Source organism: Mesocricetus auratus, unplaced genomic scaffold (assembly GCF_017639785.1).
Source record: "Mesocricetus auratus isolate SY011 unplaced genomic scaffold, BCM_Maur_2.0 Super-Scaffold_100022, whole genome shotgun sequence".
NCBI lineage: Eukaryota > Metazoa > Chordata > Mammalia > Rodentia > Cricetidae > Mesocricetus > Mesocricetus auratus.
The window spans coordinates 20883406-20906213 of record NW_024429203.1 but is presented as its reverse complement, the minus strand read 5'-3'; the positions used below and the strand labels follow the sequence as shown (position 1 = coordinate 20906213).

Sequence of the window (22808 nt, the reverse complement as noted above, 5' to 3'; positions counted from 1 at the left end):
TTTCCAGTCTTTCTAGCCTCACAGCAAATGTGACTGAAAGCACCCAGTAATTCCTTTGATTTGATGTCCTAAAATCTCTGCAAGACACATGGTATGGACCCAGATTCATGAACCTGTCAACCCTCATCAGAGGGTTAATTGCAGTAGATAGCAATTAACATAGGCACCCACAGTGGTCCAGATGCAGAGAATAAGAGACCAAGTAGTTCGGTCTTAAATGAGACAACTATATCACATCTCTTCCTCCTCCCAAGGATCAAGGATAATTGCAGAAGAGGAATTGGAAAGAGTATGAGGGCCAGAGGTGGCGGAGGAGTGTAAGGACACTGTGCTTTCTGGACATAGCAGGGGAGTTGCACATATGAATTCACAGCAGTGAGACAGCATGCCTGAAATCTGCACAGACTCAAGCCAGACAAAATTCCAGTGTGGGGCAGGGAGGTGGGCATGAAGCTCACCACAGCCCATGAGCTTTTGGCAACAATAGTTGTTGGGCAATGGAGAGTGAGATTTCTTTAAGGATGCTGCCCTCAATGGGTAGACTACCCTCTAGTGAAGGCCACACAGCCAAGAGTATATGGGCAGCACAAAGTGAACTAGAGAGGTTTGAGAGCAGGTGAAGGGGACAGAGTTGGGTAGGTTGGGAAGGGGAAACAGAAACAGGAGGAGTCAGAAGAGGTGAATATGATCAAGATATATTGTAGGAAGTTATCAAAGAACTAATAAAAATGAGAAATTAGAGAAAAAAATCAGTGTCTGTCGAGCAAACCAGTTCATTGTCTTTAAGATTAAACATTCTTAAAATGCCACTGTGTGGTTAAAGTCTTTCCCTTGGTGTTGCTAAGAGAGCCTTTTCTCCAGTTTCACAAACAATCCTTGACTTCCACTATCCACGTTGCTATCAGCATTCTTTTCTTCAGAGTTGTCACAACTGTCCCACATTAATCTCTTCTTAGCAGTATTTATTTGTTAAGATTTATTTTATTTTTAATCAAGCATATGTGTGTATATTTATGTGTATGTACAAGTGTCTGCATGTGTATATCTGTGTGTGTCTCTGTGTGAGTATGTAACTGTGTATACATGGGTCTATCACTGTATGTGTAAGTCTGTGTGTGTGCATATGTGTGTGTGTGCATGTTCACTTATGTTTGTACATGTACTAGAGAGTGCTGAGGCCAAAAGCATCAGATCTCCTGAGGCTGGAGTTAAAAGTGGCTGTGGGCTGCCTGTCCTGGGTACTTGGGAGATGAACTCCGATCCTTTAAAAGTGCAGGATGGATGTGCTCGGGTCCTTTAGACGAGCATTGTGTGCTATTAACCATGGAGCCATCTATCCTTCCCTTTTAGTAGCATTTTGGGGTTACTCTAGTTTGTCCATACAGAACCCTCCACACTCTTCCCATAAATCAATCCCAAAGGCTCCTCCACCTGTTCAAGTGAATGATAGTGGCCCCCTCTTTGGTACCAACTTTCTGTATTTCTCAGCTAATCAGCTAGCTGGCTGATAAACAGAAAAGGGATTGCAGGACATGGTTCTGAAGCTGTGCAGGTGTCCAGCCCTACATGGGTGTCCAGATGCTTTGGTCATCTACTAATGATGCCAGATGATGATGGTGGGGAGCATGCGTGGAATAACTACTTACACCAGGAGCTAAAAAGCAGAGGGAGGGAGAACGGGCCAGAGTTCCATAGCTCCCTTCCAGGGTGTGGTGGCTAATCTTGGTTGTCAACTTGACCGAATCTGGAGTCAACTAAAACACAAGTCACTGGACACACCTATGAGGGATGTTTTGAATGGAGTGTTTGAGGAGGGAGAACTACTCTAAATCTTGGCCACACCGTCTGGTGGCAGCTCACATACAAGGACATGGAAGAGCTTTTCCTTTTTGCCAGCCTCCCCTCACTCTCCATATCAAGTTCGTCTATTCTTCCGCTGAGTCATTCCTCTGTGTACTGAAGATCAACCGCTCTTTAAGAATCCTGTGGGATTCCAGCACCAGGGTGGGATTCTGAGACATCCAGTCTTGTGCACTAAACAACTGAGAGCCTCTTTGCATCAGAAAACAGCCACTGTTGAATTATCCACACCACAGCCTGTAAGCCGTTCAAACAAAACCCCTTTAAATATATGTGTTTCTTTGTCAAATATATATAGGGAATGACACAAGGACCTCCAATCATGCCACTTCCTAAAGAATACAACACCCAGAAGCACCAGTGTAGGGATAAAGACCTTGACACATGGACCTTTGGGGATGCTACCCATATTCAAATTGTAACTTCATTTTCTCATCCTCTCTAGAGGAATTGTGCTAGATAACTTAAAAAAATAGTATCCAATGACTCTCCTTTCTAGTGTGTAAGCCCTTGTACAGTTCCGTGTGTGTGTGTGTGTGTGTGTGTGTGTGTGTGTGTGTGTATACATGCATGTATAGGCCAATGTCATTCTTTAATAGATATCTTGTTTTGTGAGACAGGGTCTTTCACAAACCGGTGGTTCACTAATTAGGTTAGGCTAGCTAGACAGAAAACCCCAGGTATCTTCCTGTTTTCATTTCCCTGGGGATAGGATTACAATTATGTACCAACATGTCCAGATTATTGTGTGGGTGTTGGGGATTATCCTCCTTCAAAAGCTCTTGCGCATTCAGAAGAGTGTGGAAGGTGAGAACTGACTTCCAAAAGTTGCCTTCTGAGGGCCACATCCATAAGCTTGCACATCATAGGCATACACACAGTACACACACACACACACACACACACACACACACACACACACACACACACAATAGGCACACACACACTGTATTTCACCATGTATTCTTCTCACTGACTTTTAATTTCAGAAGTGAAGTATTTTCTCCTCCTAATAACAAGATGTTAGGTCAGAAGGTCCACAATCCAACGACTGCTGTTACTAGGGAAATGGCGCAACGGGGAAGTCGCTAATAAGATCTGTGGTGGTTCATCTAAACCAGAAGGCCAAGTGTCATGTAAAGGAAACAGCAAATGTTACCCCAGCTAGTTTTCCCACCGAGGAATCCAGGTCAGATTTCACAATCGTTTCTGAAAAGTTTGTGTCTTTCAAATGAAATCCAATCAACCAAAGGGGATTGTATTAGTCAGCCATCGAATCACTGGGACACAATAATTTCCATAATTGGCTTTGGGGAGGTATTCCTAATTTTGGCTCACTGTTTCAGAGGTGTTAGTCCATCACTAACTGGATGGTGGTCCACTAAAAAGTGGTCGGGAAGCAGAGAAAGAGATACAGAAAGGAAGCCAGGGCAACGCTCCCCTCATCTGTGACCTTTCTCCCGCCAGTCCCTGCATTGTGCTGTTGTACTATCTTGCAATAGTCTTTAGATTTTGAATCCATCAATGCATAATACCATTATTAAGTCAGAGCCTCATGATTTGATAGAAATGCTACAATATGGTGTCTGCCTTACTAATCCCTTAGGGGTGTGTGTGCGTGTGTGTGTTGTCTGTATACACATCTGTGCACTGTGGGTGTGCCTGGTGCCTCCAGAAACTGGAGTTATATATGTTTGTGAGCTGGGAATTGAACTCAGGTCCTCTGGAAGAGCAGTCAGTGCTCTTAACAATGGAGCCATCTCATCAGCCCCTTCTTACGTGTTTATTAATCCAAAAGACTGAAAACCAAGGTTAACTAATCATCACAGGAATGTCAGGAGACAAAATGACAAGGTATGCTTAGAAACTGAATTGGCTTCCACTTGCATTCTAGTGTTGGACAGTGTTTTATTCTATAAATAAACCAAAGGCTCCCCTGGGTGTGGGGGAACAGCTTGTTTATATAAGGATCCAGAATGGAAGTCATCAGGTAACTTTGAACATTGAAACACAACCCCCACCTCTACATTTCTAGTAACTGCCCAGATAATGTTGATACCGGGGATGGGAGATAGGACTTTGGGAACTGCAGTAGTTGAAGCCCCAGTGGAAAATTAATGTACCAGATCCACTGCAACAATGCGAAATCCATACTCTTAAAACCAAGGCACACCTCTAGAATGCACACATGCTCCTGCTTAATTTTACACAGATTTGTTTTAGCTTCGTGTGATTGCTGGTTTTAGTGACAACTTACCACAAATTAGAAACAACTGAGTAGGGAGCCTCATTGATCTGACTGTCTTAATTGATCTGAAAGAAGCTACCTTAAATGTGGGCAGCGTTTTTTGGTAATAGCTCCCCTCCAATTAAAAAGGGGGAGGAGCAGGGCAAAAGAAAGACTATTTCCCTTTAACTTGATTGACCTTCCCTCTTCCCCTTGCCACTGGCCTTGCTGCTTCCCTGACAGCAAAACCCAGTTATTTCCAAGCTTCCATTGTTAAGAGAGCACCAGGGACTCTCCACAAACCTTCCAGGTTTTTGTTGCTAGACTGGCACTGCTGAAGCACCCAGCCTTGTGGACATACCATCTACCTGGCTGCTTACTTTTTCAATGTGATCCAGCCACTATAGTCTGGCTGGTGAGGTATCCAGCTTCCAGGATGGAACAATTACTGGGCTATCAACCCCTCAGGAGTTCGACAACTTATTATTTTAATATAAGCTGGTTTCATAGATTATGTATTCATTTTATCAGGTCTGTTCCTCTAGAGGACCCTGGAAAACACACTTATTAAATGAAATTTATAGAGGGGTCATTATTTTGAACTAGGCTCTTGTCTCAGAGATCTACAAGATTAGACCAAGCCAGAATGGAGTCTCTCATGCTCAATGCCACTTAATCAAACTGGCTTTTGAAATACCCCACCCTTCCATGAAAAAAAAAAAAAAAAAGCACAGCAATCAATCAGAACAGGTAAATCCTCTCTGAATACAACTTGGAAAGCACTCATCTTTGTTTTGTTTGGCCCGTTCTTCTAAGGTTCATGACCTTTCAGCCGATACAGCCAATCTTTACTGCTCACCTTCGGGGAGCTCTTGTATTTCATAGAATGCGTTGCTGCCTAGATTCTTGAGTCATAATTAGCCAATTTGATATTTAAATTAATTTTTTTTCTTCCTATCTATATCTTCATGTTGTCAGTATTTAAACACCTATGTAAAGCTAGTTCGGTCAGATCATAACCTTTTTCTTTTTTATCCTCATAAATAATTGCTTCTTTAATTTACTAAGCTACACATATTCTTCAATTTTCCGATTTTATGTAGACGCTAACCTTATGTTACATAAAAGGACTTGTTCCAGGGAGGTGAAAAATAGCAGATTGATGAATGTCAGAGCCACAAGCTTGGGACAAATGCCTCTGCCATTAACTTCAAAGGAAACGTCAGTGATCTTCCTTTACCGGGTCGTTTGCACGAATCCCGTACCCTTGGGCGGCGGGAAGAAATTGGGCAGGAGAGCATGCTCCAACCGGGAGCATTCAAAGGGGCGGCCCACAGCGCCTGGTTAGTCCCGGGCCGACTCGCTGGGGGAGTGGGGTAGAGGGATGGGGGGAGGGGGGCGGGACTCGCGAGCCGGGACCACGTGACCACGGAGGCCGCGCCGCTCCAGGTCGCGCGATCCGCCGTCACATCAGCTTATGGCGCAGGCTGCTGATTGGCGGACTGCCGGCACGTGGGCGGGGTTCTGCTGAGCGGGCGGTGTCTCGGGAGTCTTCAGCTTCAGCTCCTGCTGGTGTAGCGGCGGCGGCGGCGTACCGGACGGCTTGGGCCCTGCAGGTAGGTTCCCTGTGCCGGCAGCTGGTCATCCGCGAGTGGGAGGACCTGCGTGCGATCGCGAGGGATCCCTATTTGCCGGGGGCTGGGAGAACATCCTCCGCACGCACAAGTGTGGCGGTCCCCGCTAGAGGCGCAGGTGGCTTGGGGTGGTGGCCGGGTGGGCACCTTGGGCCGAGGGGCCTGTGATGTGGACAGGGCTATTGCGGGGCAGGAAGGACACCGACTCCGGGAGAGCTGGGTCCCCGCCAGTGCTGGAGGTTGCCCGTTGTGGATCCCACATCCAGGTAGAGACGGGAAACGCTGGTGCTTTGCTTTGCAGTGTGCTTCTCCGGGAGAAGAGATCAGGTTGAGAACCTGCGCCTGACAATGACTGAGACCTAGTGAGAGTGGTGGGCCAGTAGTCACCGCGGTCTTGAAGAGTCCTGCGTACTTTAGCGTTAAAACAAAACAAACAAACAAAAACTCGCGTACACTGGCATCCCTGCTTTACTGTCAAGTAAATTCGAAGGTGGTCCAAGTGAAAACATGGCCTCACTGGAGAAGTTAGCAGTTTGGAAAGTGATTGGGGTCAAAACTTTGTGGGTTAGCTGAGTATGTCACCATCAGTTTTGTTAAAGTGCTTGATGATAAACAGCCGTATGACCCTTGATATCTTACTGGGATTTTTTTTTGGCATTCATTGTGTAATATGATTAGTGTGAAGAAGAACTCAGAATACCTTATTCATATGTGTGTCTTTAGAGAGGTAACAACGTGGAAGGAACAGGCCCTACATCACATTACTTACTCCTTACAAGGTTATTTAAAGTATTGCTGCCTTCACTGTCCTGTGTACTAAGATTATACACATATATACCTTGTAGACTTGTGAGAATTAGATGAAAGAACTTCTCCAATGTGGAAAAGTCAGATGAGATGTGGTGCGGGGAATCCAAGAGCTCAGGAGGCTGAAGCAGGAGAATTGAGGTTCCAGGCTGCAAGGCCAAGACCCTGGGTAATGGGGGGGGGGAGATTAATAATATGCAGGCTTTTTGAGAAATATATAAATGCTAACTATTGTTTCTATGTTTTTTATTTTAGTGAAGAAAAATACAATAGTTTTAAGTTATCTAAATATAGTGTATTTATTTACTTACTTATCTGATGCTGGGGAAGGAACCAAGACTTTGGACGTACTAGGCTGGAGAAATATCAGTGAACTACAGCCCCGCCTATTTAATTGATAATCATGTTTTGAAGGGGAAAAAAATGCTTCTTCTGCAAAGGCAGTATAAGATTTCTTGTGAACTTCAGTTTCAAGCAGTAATGCCTGGTTAACTGAGAGTTCACGGAGCCTCTGACTTTAAGGGACTTAACCCTTAATATTATATACAAAATTATATGAACATGTGGATGTTTATTACTGTATAGCATTTGATGCCAGTTAAATTGGGTGTTTTTGAACGATTAGTGGCATATACGATGGATATCAGAACACCTAACACTTAATGTAAATTAATTTTTTCCCTGACAAAGTGAGAGAAAGCATTTGTGATTCATCCTATAAGCAAAGGGCTAAGCCTCTTACTTAGTACATAAGATCGTAGCTGGGTGTGGTGCTGCAAACCTCTGGGTTAGGCTACTTGGAAAGTTGTGGAGGGTGGATGGCTTGAGTGATGGAGCTGGAGAGAGAGGAGGAGAGGTAGAGATTTTTAATGAAGAAACTAAAATGTCACAGGGGAAAGTGAGCAAAGGATTAAGATCCAGATCACCCACATAAAAAGTGCAATTTATTACAAATATATGAAGTTGTGCTCAGTATCACTCACGGTAGATAGGAATTAAATATGCACCAAGACTCCTATTGAGTTGAGGACACCGATCCCTGGGATTCTGGAGAAACAGGCACTGCCCCCCATCATTAGAGGGCACACAAAGCAGTTCCATACCTATGGAGAGCCGCTGAGCAATCTGCCCCAGGTTACGCACACAGTTTCTCCTTGAAAGCATCCTACTTGTAAAATACCGGAGCAGTCCCTGCTGCCAAGCCTGAAAGCCCGAAAACCAAACAGTTGCTTCTTTTTTTTGCCATAGGTTCAGCACTCGGACTCATCTGATGACAGGTTCTGACTCCAAGTGACTGACGTACACCTGTTGTTTCTTGGGTAACTTACCAGGTAGGTGCCTTCTGGCAGAGGCTTGCTTTTTTGTTTCTTCGTTAACTTTTGATTTACTTCCTTGTGCAAATGCCAAAAGTAGGTGAAGAGAGCCTGCTGGGTGGCAGCAAAGTTGAAACTGCTGTCAGTACCGCCCTGGATAGCATTGAGGGTGCTGCTGGTGTGTGGTGTGTTTCTGACACATCCTACTGAAAGAGACTCGGCTTTTGGACCGGCAAAGCAAACAGTTGACTTTTAACTGTAAATGACGACGGCCAAAATATTGCCTCGGAGAGAAAAATGAAATAGTAGCCATGTTTGATAAAATGGTCTTGACAGTAAAAAAGTAAATAGGTGTCACTAGTGGTTGCGTTGACCATGAAACCAGATGGCGTACATGCAGAACTGCTAATGCATATCAGTAGTTGATAGCAGCATTAAGAAGGCAAAGCTTGGAAATGAAGAAAGTGGCCAGTGAAAGATGTCTCAGAGTCTGGTGAGAGGTGCTTGGGAACTTTTCTTCTGCCTGCACATTCTTCTCCTTAACTTCATGTTAAAAAGAATGTTTACATCATTTTCTTTTTCTCTGCACTGTACCTTCAAGACAGCCTTTCTTACCAAGCAGTGTCGTGCTTAGAAAAGCAAGTGTTTATATACTGCCCCATTATGTAACATAGGCTTGATCATCATAGTGTCCTAGAATAGTTTGTCCATAAAGAACTAGTCTCAAAATTGCTTACTGTGAAATAGGGTTGGTAGATCAACATTAATAAATGCTTGCTAGGGCTGGAGAGATGGCCTCAATAGTTAAGAACACTTGCATAGGACCAAATTCGGTTCTCATCAGGCAACTTGCCATCACCTGAAACTCCAGCTCCAGGGGAGACAGTATCCTCTTCTGGCTTCTGCAGGCACCTGCACTCATATGGCATATATTTAGGTAAACATATCCACATAAAATAAAAGAAAAAGAAATGTTTGCCATATGAGCAGACAGTGATAAGCCGGCAGATAGTTGGAATATTTTTCTTTCTTTGTGTATGTGAGTGCATGTGTGTGTGAGTGCATGTGTGTGTGAGTACATGTGTATGTATGTGAGTACGTGTGTGTATGTCAGTGTGTTTGTGTGTGTGTGTGAGTGAGTGCATGTATGTGTGCATGTGGAGGTCAGAAGACAACTTTAATCGCTGTCCTGGGTACTTTCCATTTGTGTTTGAGATAGGGTCTCTCAGTGGTCGAGATTCTCCTAGGTAGGCTGAGCTAGCCAACCAGAAGTTCCAGGGTACTCCTGTGTCTCCCTCCCATCTTGCCTTCAGTGGGATTATTTAGACAAAAGCCACCGTGCCCTGATCTTCACCAGGGTTCTTGTTTGCAAGGCAGGCACTTGGCTGACTATGCCATCTCCCTAGCCCAAATGAAGGATAGGCCAACACAAAAGACTTAACCTCATGAGGGTATGGATAACTCAGGGGAGGTTACCCTGGAAGAAACGCTGCACATTGATCATGTTACTTCTGGTGGCATGATTGGGAAATGACTGGAAGGTTTTTAAATGGGTTCACTTGAGGATAGCATGACAGTAGGAATGGCTATGTTGTGAACCCTTATGGGAAAATTGCTAAAGGTATTTGTGGTAGTAGCTTAGGGTGATAAACACGGGAGAAGAAATCTTATCAAAGGCATCTTGCTATGTTGCTTCATCACTTGGGAATCCTCACCTTGCCATGTGATTAATATCTAATTTCAACACTGTATGACATGAAGAAGTCAGCCTAGGGATAATCTAATCAATACTCTCTTCTGCTGCCAAAGGTGGCACCTGGGGAGGCTGGTGGCCACGTCTGTGCGACATAAGAGTGCTCTTATACAGAAACTGTACATAGAGCTTTTCTGGAACATTGTAGAGATGTGAGGAGTGACTATATAAGTTGCTCTTAATCTAGAAACTGTACATAGAGCTTTTCTGAAACATTGTAGAGATGTGAGGAGTGACTATATAAGTTGCTCTTAATCTAGAAACTGAACATAGAGCTTTTCTGGAGCATTGTAGAGATGTGAGGAGTGACTTGCCACACACTTGTCCTGCAGGGGCTGCAATGGACCTGGTTCTCAACGTTGCCGATCACTACTTCTTTACTCCATATGTGTACCCAGCCACGTGGCCAGAGGACAACATCGTCCGGCAAACTATTAGTCTCCTGATTGTCACCAACCTGGGTGCTTATATCCTCTACTTCTTCTGTGCAACCCTGAGCTATTATTTTGTCTATGATCATTCATTAATGAAGCATCCTCAGTTCTTAAAGGTAAGAGATTTTCTAGCTTCTGTTACCTTAAAAATAATTTTTCAGTTTAACTGGTTATATGTTAATAAAGTTTTTGAAAACAGCTCCCTGAAACGGTTGGATGTTTTTTATAAGGGTTAATCACCTCTTTCCTTCTTATATTCTAAATAATAAGTGGATCCCGTTTTTCTGTTAGCCTGGAAATCTTACTTCCCCATGTATGTAGATGAGAGTTACTTCACTGATACGGATGAATAAATCTATGTGTGTAGTTATTGTGCTTATGTAAATATTTTACTCTCTGGCTTTTGCAAGCTGAAAGGTATTTTTACCAGGTATGTTTTTCCTTGACTGAGCTGGGGATTCAAGTCTAGCAGCTTGGAGTAATTTTCTGTGACCGCCACTGGTATTTGTCAGATAGTCCCTGGACTGAAAGGAGCTGGGGAAGGAAGTTCATTTAAAGATTATTCCATAAATAGAAACAATACAGATTTTGTGAGGAAGAGAGAAGTCAGAAGTAAAGGTACTTGCTGCTGCCTTTGGCTGGTATAAAGGAACACTTTTCTTGTTCTTTCCTGTGTATTAAAATTTCCACAGGAAAAGTTTAGAAATTGGCCTTTTAGTATAAAAGTGGGCCTTGGAGAGTGGACTCAACAGTTAAGAGTTCATATTTCTTCTGCAGAGCACCCAAGTTTGGTACCTAGCACCCATGTTGACAGCTCACAACTTCCTGGGGTCTTCTTGCCTCTGTGGACATTGCACTCACATGTACATGTGTCCACATGCACGCACGCACACACACATACACATGTGTGCACCTACACATACACATATTTAAAAATAAAATGTGAAATAAAATCTGAGGAAAAGAGACTTGAGGGTTGGAATATAGTTCAGTGATAGAGCTCTTGTCTGACATGAGCCAGAGTTCAAGTAAAGACAGAAAATATTAAAAAATCCTTCCCAGTCAACTTTATGACAGTTTTGTTGGACAGATGTTATGACTTTTAAATAACTGGAACTTTCCTCTTCAGAATCAAGTCTCTCGAGAGATCATGTTCACGGTCAAGTCTTTGCCCTGGATAAGTATCCCTACCATTTCATTGTTCCTGCTGGAGTTGAGAGGTTACAGCAAGCTCTATGATGACATAGGAGACTTTCCAAGTGGTGAGCAGATACTGGGAGGGTCTAAGTACAAGTTAGTAGAACCCCCATCTGTTGTTTGTTCTTCATTCTTTGTTCATTTGTGTGTGCATGTATGTTCATGCATGTAACAGGCCAGAGGACTACCTCAAATGTCATCTTCAGGAATACCCTTTACCTCCTGGGTTTTTGTTGTCGATTTTTGTATGGTGAGGGGATAGGGTGTTTGGGGTTGTTTGTTTGTTTGTTTTGAGCAGAACCTCAGTAGACTGGCCTGGCCTGGAGCTTACTTAAATAGAGCAAATAACATAGAGATCTATCCGTCTGCTTCTTCCTCCCAAGTGCTGGAGTTATAGACCAAGTCTAGACAGGTTCTCTCATTGGCCTGAGTTTACCGTTGGTCTGCACTGGCTGGCCAGCTACCTCCAGTCTGTTTCTACCTCACCAGTGTTGGGATTCTAAGTCCACATCCCCACATCCATCATTTTTTATGTGGTTCCTAAGGATCAAACTCAGGTCCTCGTGTTTGTGAGACAAGCACTTTCCTGATTGAGCCATCTCCAGAGCCTGCCTGCATTCATCCCTTCTCTCCTTCCCTTTCCTTCTTATCTCCTCTCCCCATTTTCCTTTTCTTTCTAGACAGAGTCTTGCTAGGTAGCCCAGGCTGGCTTTAAGTTTGCAAAGTGGGCCTCCATGATTGTCTTACAGTTAACTTTCTTTAAAGCACAAGGTGCCTCTTTCTCCTTTCTTTCAAAATGCCCAGGTGTTTTGACTCTTGTGCTTTTTTCCATTCTTGTCTCACCACACATGTGGACTTTCCTAACTTCACTGTCATTTTTAAAGTCAATTTTGGATGACATTGTGCCTAAGGGAATACTGATCAGGTTGAGCCTTTGTATTTATTTCAAACTGCTGGGAAAGTAATTCCAGTAGTATGTGAGAGTTACTAAAAGTCACAGTAACTGCCCTGCTACCCAGAAACTAGGAGTCATTTGTCATTTGTCCATATGTCTGTCTTATCCTCCCTCTCATCTGTGCCTGCCTGCTTCCTTGATTCCATTGCAGAAACGAAACACCACGTATGCAGTTTGCATTCTGATGGTTTTAATACATGTGGTCATGGTAGTTCATTGCATCTCTGTCCATAATTGAGAAATTGGCCCTGACAGCTTTAGATTTTCTTTTTTTTTTTTCTTTTTGGTTTTATGAGACAGGGTTTCTCTGTATTGTTTTGGAGGCTGTCGGTCCAGCCTCGAACTCACAGAGATCTGCCTGTCTCTGCCTCCCGAGTGCTGGGATTATAGATTTTCTATTTTTAAAGGTGGTCTTGCAGCGATGTGACCTCTGTGCAGTTCTGAAGTTCCTTCAAGACCCGTTCCTGACATCTAGAGTATTATAGGAAGGCAGAGTAGCATTCACCGAGATTGACAGGTACCAGCAGCAGCCAGCAGCTCTGCAGAGTAGGTCTTGCTACTGGGCTGCTTTATGAGGGGTATATTAGGGAAGAAAGCATTGAGAACCTGCCTGTGTGCTCAGCTAATAGATGATGGGCCTGAAACTTGACCCCAGCTTGCTGATACCAGAGCTGTGCTCTCAAAGTAGGAGGTGCTTAATTAGAAGAGGCTTTGGCAATGAATGAGGGAATGAGCAAAACCAGGGACATGTTGGGATAGTGTGAGCCCGAGTCTGCAGTAAGATGCTGTAGGCACGGGGGAGGTTGAGTGTATCAACCTGGTTGGAGCAAAATCTCAGGAGGATGAAGCTGGAAATATTTAAAAAGGGCTCCCAATGGGGTAGGTTTCTAGAGTGAAGGTATTTAGTGTGAAATTAAGTTCCAGGCAAGGAGGTAGTGCATAAAGATAGGATTTAAGAATGCTAATATAAAGGAAAGCAGTAAGAATGTCCTTTCTCATGGATGTCTTTGTAGTTTAATTAAGTAATACTTGTACTGGAAAGATGACTCAGCAGTTAAGAGGCCCTGAGTTCAGTTCCCAGCACCCACATCGGGTAGCTCACAACTGCTAGAAACTCTAGTCAGAGGGGAACGAACCAGAACTTTCACATGCACAAGCACATGCATACACATAATTAAAAGTAATAAAGTTGATAGCTGGGTGGTGGTAGTACACCCCTTTTATCCCAGCACTTGGGGGAGGGGGTAGAGGCATGCAGCTCTCGGAGTTTGAGTCCGCTGTGGTCTACAGAGCAAGTGCCTGGACAGCCAGAGCTGCATAGAGAAACCCTGTATTGAAAAACTAATCAGCAACATAATAACATTAAGTCATAAAAAAGAAATGAAATACTACATAGGCCATTTTTATGGTTTTGTATAGCAGTTCAAAATTTAATTAAAGTTACAAAATTAATGAAAGAACATTCCAAGCTGTTAGGTGAGGGTTAGTAGGGATGGAAGTGATTCTAGGTAGTAAAGGGAGATGACCCTCTAATGTGTTGAGCATGCTTGAGTGTAGGATCTCCGTTTGCATTTATGTGGACATGTGGAAAGGGAATACTGATTGTGGAGCGAAACTTTGACTCCTGATCTGTGTGGTCTCTTTTAGGCTGGATTCATCTCATTGTTAGCGTGGTATCATTCCTGTTTTTCACAGACATGCTGATCTACTGGATTCACAGGGGCCTGCACCATAGACTGTTCTACAAGGTAGACTCATTTAAAGGGGAAACGAGGGGGAAGATACCACACACCTCAATATTATAAAGTCTGTACTCTAGAGTAAGACTTTCTCTTGCCTATATTAAATGCCCAAAAAGCTTTTCTGGTCATCACTCATCACAGGCCCTGTATGTATTTTATTTATAGTTGTCTTTGTGGGTCTGGAGTGCCTGTCTTACAATTTTAACCTTGCGGGTAAAGAAGGAGTGACGTTGCCAATTCTAGTTAGGGCATATCTGTACCAGGAGTGGAAGCTAAGTTTGCACATGGCTCTAACCATATCCTTTTCCTCCTCAGCGCATACATAAGCCTCATCATATTTGGAAGATCCCCACTCCATTTGCAAGTCATGCTTTTCACCCTGTGGACGGCTTCCTCCAGAGTCTCCCTTACCATATATACCCGTTTGTCTTTCCACTACACAAGGTGGTCTACTTAGGTTTATATGTCTTGGTTAATGTCTGGACAATTTCTATTCACGACGGTGATTTTCGTGTCCCCCAGATATTAAGGCCATATATTAATGGGTCAGCTCATCACACAGACCACCACATGTATTTTGACTATAACTACGGACAGTATTTCACATTGTGGGATAGAATTGGAGGCTCTTTTAAAAATCCTTCCTCCTTTGAAGGGAAAGGACCACTTAGTTATGTGAGGAAGATGGCAGAAGGAGAATCCAACGGCCTAGCAGAAAATGGCTGTAAAAATGAAAAATTGTGCAATGGAGAGTTTGCAAAGACTAAGTAGACTATTGCCCAATTATTAAATATTTTAAATAAGGAAATAATCTCCACACAGCCAAGATACATAGCAACTAGGTGGTGTCATTTGAACGTCAGCATTGTGTGTCATGCTGAAGAGCAGTCCTGACGATAAGCTGAGGGAAGATACTGGGAGCACCAAGATTGTAATCTCATGGCTAATGTGTCAGACATTGGTTCAGGGACAACTTGCATCTTTGCAGCCAGCAGATCTGCAGCCTGTACAGCCCTAACAACAACTTTAAATAAGACAGAAGATGAGCTATGGAAGAAGCTGGTCTGTGTCCTTTTGCCTTAATCCACTCATATCCATTAAGGGAAAAAAAATCCATTGTGCTTAACAATACTGAGACTAGCCAAGAAATACTAATATGAAGATGGCTCCTGTCCAGGAGTGGCTGGCTTTGCAATGGTGGTGGAGGACTTGCACGACTTTGTTCAAATAGAAACATCAGCCTGAACAATCTAATACATGAGTGGCTATGTATGTGATTTACATAATGGCTGGTTAATAAGACTATATTATCTTATACATAGGCGCCTTACTCTCTGGGGGCATTATCAGATTTTAATAATGAATAAATAAATGGTAATTTTTTAAATGTCAGCTCTTCCATATTCAATCCAGATATGAGATTGTTTAACTAAAGGTCTTGATGCGTGTCATTTAAAACTACTGTTTAATAAGCCTACAGACATGAATCTGGATAATGCTAGATAAAAACTTGGGGCACCTAGGTGGCACATCTCTGTTTAATAAAGTGGATGCACTGTACTTATGTATTTCCAAGTTATAAAGCTGACTTTCTAAATGAAGGGAATAATTGCCAAATACTTAAGTCTACCTGAGATACACTTTGAAACCTCATCCTTCATTTCTTCCCTCTCTTCCTACTGCCTCTGCAAAAGCAAAAATCTCACAAACACCCCCATGAAGAAAGGTGGGTGCTGTAAGATGAATATGTTGGTGTAAAGATATTCTATTGGCTGTTTATACAAAAACTAATAAAAGTTGATCATGACTGCTATTAACCACTTAAATGTTATAGCTCAAACTATCCTTCGTTTAAATTAGTGTCAGCGAAGACACAGAGGTGATGTGGATTGTAACAGTCGAGAGCATCCCTGATACCCAGGGTCAGACTGCTGGATCTGAGTGTTGCTAAGGATCTTTCGCTCAGCAAATCCTTTTCCATTTACTAGCTGACATTATCAAGTGCCCCTGAGGGAGTGGAAATGGGAAATAAAGAGGCTCTGTGTAAGGATCTAGACTTCCTTTTCCCTGGAAGTATAACCCACCAGGACCTGGGGTTCTGAATCCATAAGCATAACTAAGATAAGGACTGATTGGCATGTTGGATAAACCCAATACCCAACTCGTAGCAGTGTGTTGTGGATACAAAAGGATCCTAAAGATACACTGTTTGATATTACATCAAGAAAGGACAAACCCTTCAAACGGGACAGCTCTGTCACCCCTTCTCCCCAAGGCTCAGGGAGCATCAAGGAAGAAGCCAAGGCCAGGGAAGAATGCTGTAAGACTGGACGTGAGGGGCCATTGTGCAACTTTGTCCGTCTACACACCATTCAACCAGTGAACGTTCAGATGGATGAGGTGGAGGGGCTCCCAAGGTCCCACCTCTGGCTGTAGAGCAGTTGATGGCTGCTAGGAAGGGAGACTCAGTTTGCAGTGGTGCAATCTCTAAGTTGCTTTTGTGCCAGTGGGTGGCCCTGCACTCCTGAGGCTAGGGGCAGCTCTAGTTGGACTCGGGCTTATACAGAAGAAGGAAAAGAGGATGTGAAATTGGGAGAGGGCTAGGGGGTGTCTGGGGGAAGTTGGGCTGGGGAAAGTAGAGTGGCTATGATCAAAATGCATTGTGTGTGTGTATGAAATAAAGATTAGCTAAATAAAATTTCAGAGACAGAACTGAGAAGTTAACCTTCAGCTTCACCCCAGGCGTTATTGCTGGGAACCTTGGAGTTAGGAAGAGTGAGTCACAGCAAGTACCCTTTCCATCAGGGATGAGCCACTGCTCCCCAGTAGGATCAAGGGCAGAGAATGGTGGCCTCTGCTTCCTGACTGCAGTGATGATCATTGTTGGTCTTCTGTTGAGTCCTCACTGGGAGGATGGTAGAGGAGGCCACTTTCCCCTTCACATTGGACTGTGAAAAGCATCTGATGAGTTACAGGAATGTGTAAGTAAAGTTGAAAACAAGACATTGCTCATTGTGAATTCTCTTTAATGAGGTAAAATAGCTAGTGTTTTGTGATTGTAGCATTCTTTTTAAAAATATGTCATAAGCCAGTCTATAGTAAAATTTAGAGAAAAATACAATCCTGCCCCCCCACCCCCAATAGAATCAACTTCTCAAGGACAGGAATTGTATGATCCAGATGTTAGGGGGTTTACCACCAGGGCAAGGTCTGGTATCAGAAGAAAAATATTCATAAAAAACTTGTTTTAATAAATAATTTGCTTTGTGATATTACATTAAAGATAATTGTCTGGAGACTAGGATGTAGCCTAATGGTAGAGTGCATCTTGGCGTGTCTGAGGCCCTCAACTTACTCCCCAGCCTGGCAAAAATGTTTTCTCCCTAAATCTCTCAAGTCAGGTTGAAGATTTTTATTAATTCTAAGTGCAATAGACCTTAAAAATAAGTTATAAGTTCTATGCTGGTTTCTTTAACAGTGAGCTTCAAAGTTGAGCCTATCAAATTCTCCTGAACATGTAACCATTTGTCTTTTTATAATGAAATTTTCTCCAATTTGGTAAGAGACTTAACATGTTGATTCAGTCCCCTGGTTGGACTTGTGTTTGGGTACCTGGGCAGAGTCCCAACACTCAGATGTCACCACCAAACAGTGGGATGGTGTCAGAAGTTAGTCATTTGACTTGAAACCATCCGTGCCCTCTTGAGGAGCCAGCTTACCTCATAGGTTTCTGTTAATCCCCTCCATTATTTATGTCTATTTCTCTTAATACTGTGATTCATTTGGCCGTTCTTTTGGTGAAAAGTTGACCCCCTGACATGCTATAAAGAAACAAACAGAAGCTTAGCGCACATTCAGCTGGAAGGCGGCCTTGTGCTAGCGGTTCTTGTTTGCAGCTCCAGCATTGGGTGCTCCTTGCTTTCATACAGTTGCATAACCTGTCCTAACTGTGCAGTTCAGCCTTGACATTTGCGTATCAATATTACCACCACCCCCAGGCACGACAGAAGTGTCCTTCACCAGAGTGTGCACTGTTCCTCTCCGCAATCTCCCACCCCCACAGCCTCGATACCGCTTATCTACTACAGTCTTGGAGATTAATTTCGTCTGTTTTAGAATCTCATGTAAATTACATTAGATGAGATATACTCTATGTGTTGAGCTTTTTTTTTTTAGCTTAACATGTTTTTGTGCATGTTGTGTTGTATTATCAATAGTTCATTCCTTTGAATTGATGAGTATTATTCCTATTATGACATTATACTAAATAATATACTACTGTTGGCTAATCTGTGTATCTGTTGGTGGCTATTGGGTTATTTACAATGTGGAAATATTTTGAATAAAGCTACTACAGACATTTGTGAATGGATCATTGTGTGGACTTGTGTTTTTATTTCATTTTTTTTTCTTTTTTTCTTTTTTTGTTTCTGGAGACAGGGCTTGTCTGTGTAGCCTTAGCTGTCCTTTCACTTCCTTAATGTCTTATAAGGAAAAAATGTTGACCTTAGGTTAATAACAGCTTAACAGCTTTTGTCTTTCCTTGTTACTGCATTAATGTTCATCCTAAGGCATCTTCACCTCTCCCAAAGTGTGCCTGGACACTGTTATTTGGGGTTTTTTGTTTTTTGACAAGATCTCACTGTGTGGCCCTCACTTACTTCCTTTCCCTTCCCTCGCAATGGTTCAAAGTTCATTCAGTTTCAGGGCTGTGACTAAGGTGAGGCACATTCTCCTCCATTTGAGGTGTGACCTCTAGTGGACTGGTGAGCTCAGAAATTTCAGCCACGGTCATGTAGCTTTGTTTGGGCTCTGGCCAGGCAAAAGATCATGCCAGGGAGCCTGTAGGGAGCAAAAAACACACAGCAAATTCAGTTATTTTAGTGACCGAAGACTTTTTAAGTTGTGGGTTATTTTCTTTAGATTTGATGTATTATTTTCCAAAAATCTGTTCCCTTTGTTTAAGGTGTTTGTGTGTGTATGTGTGATCAATAGATACTTGGTTTGTATGCCTATTTTATATACCTCTAAACTTGAGGCCACATAAGGACTTCTCTGGTGGAGAGGGGCTACAAGTTGAGAAACTTGGAAAGTATTGACTTAGTTCACATCCTAAAATGAGGTCAATGCAGAAATTTTGCAGAGATCTGCTCCCCACCCTTCCCTACCCTCCTGAGGACCCACACTCATCTCTGGAGGATGAAACATTTAATCTGAATCTCAATTTCTCTCCCCCCTCTCTCTCTTTTTCTTATAAATGTAAACATTTGATGCAACCAATTTCTCTCAGGACTGCTGAGGCTGGGGTTCACACATTTTTATTCTTGACTTGAGATTTCCATTCCAGGGGGTTTCCCTCTTCACCCGGAGGTATGGTGGTCATGCGTAGCTTCCTCATCTGAGCCACGGCTGTAGTGGCCACAGTGATTTTCCTGGTGGCACCCTGTGGTCTCATGTGAGACTTAGGTGGACATGTGGCAGTGGCCTTCTTTAGATCTTGGGAAGATGAAGCTGTTTAGAAAACACCCCACCTGACTGCCGTTGCCACATCCCTTGGCTGACCCCACCACACCACATTTCCTGTCTCATCCTCTCCAGCTTCTCCAAATTCTTCACTACAACAGTGAAGGGCCCTGAGGTCTCACCTCAAAGCTGAGGTTTCCTGACACCAGAGAGGTGACTCAGGTTAAGAGTGCTTGCTGTTCTTTCAAAGTCAGGCTACTTAAAACTGCCTGTAACTTCAACTCCGGGGGATCTGTGGGTACTTGCAAGAGAATGTTCACACACATAAATAAAAAAGTTAAGAACACTGTATGTTGAAGCTTTGGGGATGATAAAGGATCTGCGCAACTTAATCCCAAATTCCAGCTTGTCTCCTCATCGTGTTCATTTTTCCTTCCTGTCCTGCTCTGTGCCTCTGGTTCCCACCCTACAGCCAGGAGCTTTGACTTGTCCCAGTCAATCCTCACTGCTCTGATCCACACTGATGAAGGGTTTCACCCTGAAACAGACTCCAGAGGTCAGCACTTTCAGAACCGTTCCTCCCTGTACTATGGGTTCCCTGACATGATTGAACTAAAGTCACCCACACTCTTTCCCAGTCATAGGGATGTTGGACGTTCATGATAGGCAACAGCAAAACAGCTACAGCTCACCTATGGAGGAGGGCCTGTGAGACGGCTCCCTGGGTAAAGATGCTTGCTACCAGACATGACAACCTGAGTTCTTTGTCTAGGATCTAAGCGGTGCCAGGAGAGAATCACCTCCCATGAGCTGGCCCCCCCAAACAGACAGACAGACAGGCAGACAGACAGACAGACAGACACACACACACACACACACACACACACACACCACACATACACCAGAGTTTTTTTTTTTAAGATCCCCTATGGGTATCTATATAGTGCTTATAGGAAAAGCTTTAGAGGAGCAAGTTCTTACTGCATATAGCACTTCAGTGGAAACAAAGTGACAGGGTTGGCTGGTTGCCCCTAAGAATGCTAAGAAGCTTAAGCAAATAAATGATGAACCTTTAAGTCCCAGTTCAGGGCCTAGTTAAGACACCCCAAAACTTCAGGAACTTTGCTAAACTAGACCCATGTCTCCTGTAGTTTGCAAGCCCAGGCTTTCAGAAAACTACCTCAAAGTGAAGCTGTGCTGAGAGCAAGTTGGACTTGATCTCACTGTATCTTTCATACTAGAGCTACGGCACTGATTGGTGCAGTGGTTTGAATGGAATGACCCCATGAAGTTGCAGACATTTGAATATTTGGTCTCCAGTTGGTGGCTGTCTGGGTAGGCTTAGGAGGTATGGCCTGGCTGGAGGAAGTATGCCACTTGGAGTCATAGCTCTCTCTGCTTCCTGTTTGTGAATGAAGAAGTGAGGTTTCGGTGTGCTCTTTGTCATGCCTGCCACCATGTTCCACAGTGTGGTGGGGATAGACTCATCCTTCTGGAACTGTGAGCCCCAAATAAACCCTTTCATAAGTTGCCTTGGTCACAGGGTTTTATTGTAACAATAGAAACCCTGACTCAAGCAGTTAGGAAGGAGTAAAACTTAAAAGTGGTAATCTGTATGAAGCTGGGAACACTGCTCACTTCTTCCCCTCAGTGAGAGATTCTGTTGAAGGAACAGTGTTTTGAGGTATGACTGTTTAGCCAAAGGAGACATAGTGTAAAGTTGAGGAGCGTTCAGGTACTGGTTCAGTGCTCATGGTTAGGGACTGAGCATCTCTGACACTGTATGTAACTCCTGTGTCAAAGGCCCATTTTGTGTGATCATGCATCACCTTTGCCTTTTAAAAAGTCAACTCCCCTTAGGGGATGAGGCTCTTCAAGCTCTGTTCAACTCCAAGCTTCTGTCCTCATGTGAAAATCCCCATGATTCAGTCATGGGGTGAGTCACTAGATCACTAGCATCTTAACCATTCTTTGATGATCTTTTATAGATTCACATCAGGGGAAGTTCATGTAGGACCCTGATGTTGCAAGCTCAAATTTCTGTTTGCAAAGGAGCAAACCATGCAAAGAGACCAGGTCCATTCCTCAGTATGACATGATGAATTCCTAAGCTTGAATGGTAACCTTTGAGAAGGCCAGTTCCTTGTAAAGAAATGATGGTTAAGATCTGTTGTCAAGGGGCAGAAGAGATGGCTTAGTGGATAAGAACACCAGCTGCTCTTCCAGAGGTCCCAAGTTCAATTCCCAGCAACAACATGTTGGCACACAACTATTTGTAATGAGATCTGGTGAAGGCATACATGCAGACAGAACACTGTATACAAAATAAATAAAAAAGAGACAGGTATCTAAAAAAAAGATCTGTTGTCAACCTGGTGGGCTCTAAAATCATCACTGAGTCAAGCTGAGCATGCCTGTGAGGGAGTGCCTAAATTAGGTTCACTAGGGCAGAAAGACCCTGCTTAGTTGGCTACACTATTCCCTGGGCTGGGATCTTGAGTAAAGAGAAAATGAGCCAAGCATAGTATTCATGGTTCTCTGCTTCCTGACTGTGGATAGAATGTGACCAGCCAGCCTTCTGTTCCTGCTTCCATATCTTCTCTGACTACTACCATGTCTCCCCTCCGGCGATGCAATGAGCGCCTTGAACTGAAGCCAGAATAAATGTCTTCCCTTAAGTTGCTGCTTGGTCACTGGAATGGGGAAAGCTGCTAAACACAGTTACTACACTGGTGAAAGCCTGGCTCCTATTGCGATGTTGGTTGGCAGTGCTGCAGCTGTGAGAAAAGCCGTCCCTCAGGAGTGAGCTCACTCAGTGACTACAGGTAATCCCTTCACGATTCCATCCCTGGTTCCGTTCTATAGGAAGCTCAGGAGTTCTCCATGCTTCTGGGTGAGGCGCTGGCTGGCAAGTTCCCCTTTTGGAGAGTCTAGCATCCAGGTACTTGAATAGTAACTAGAAGTAGGTATATGGGTGGCAGGAAAGGGCCTATGTTGGGCTAAGGTGTAGAACTTGGTGAGTGTGAACTCAAGTTCCCAGGGGGGAAAGCCAAGCTCACTGACTGATTACAACATGTGGGTTGTGGAGAACTGGAATGTTACCAGTCCACACCAAGTTATCTTGGGCTATCTTTAGCCTCCTTAACACCTCTTCACTACTTATCTATGTAATGTGGAAACAGACCACTAGCTTCTACCAGCCCTCAGGACAGGACTGTCATCAGATAGCCTGAGTCCTCTAAAACAGATTTCCTCACTTGGCTATGACATAACTTATCTGATGTTTCCACAGACATATTCTAAAAGCTCTTAATGTATGACTCTCTTTGTTCTGTTGCTATGGAAGCTTTATAAACTGTTGCCACGTTGGGGCACAGTATTTGTGGATTTGTGTTCTTGGACCACAGTCACTTATATTTAGTT

The 22808-nt window shown here is 43.5% G+C and overlaps 1 protein-coding gene across 1 annotated transcript; it reads left to right on the top strand.

Annotated features, from left to right (window-relative positions):
* The first annotated feature begins 5560 nt into the window (after window positions 1–5560).
* On the top strand, window positions 5561–18294 carry Sc5d (sterol-C5-desaturase). The gene is made up of 6 exons (XM_005069403.4): window positions 5561–5703; window positions 7777–7859; window positions 9927–10144; window positions 11158–11290; window positions 13828–13928; window positions 14238–18294. Exons 3-6 carry the CDS (start codon window positions 9935–9937, stop codon window positions 14691–14693), a joined length of 900 nt encoding a protein of 299 aa, XP_005069460.1. The 5' UTR covers window positions 5561–5703; window positions 7777–7859; window positions 9927–9934; the 3' UTR covers window positions 14694–18294.
* Window positions 18295–22808: the final 4514 nt, after the last annotated feature.

What these genes read in the sequence shown, in the direction of transcription:
- Sc5d (XM_005069403.4), top strand. Translation starts at nt 9,935, where the DNA reads ATGGACCTGGTTCTCAACGTTGCCGATCACTACTTCTTTACTCCATAT. An exon ending in AGCATCCTCAGTTCTTAAAG is followed by an intron (nt 10,145 to 11,157) that starts GTAAGAGATTTT and finishes TTTCCTCTTCAG; the next exon opens with AATCAAGTCTCTCGAGAGAT. An exon ending in ACCATAGACTGTTCTACAAG is followed by an intron (nt 13,929 to 14,237) that starts GTAGACTCATTT and finishes TTTCCTCCTCAG; the next exon opens with CGCATACATAAGCCTCATCA.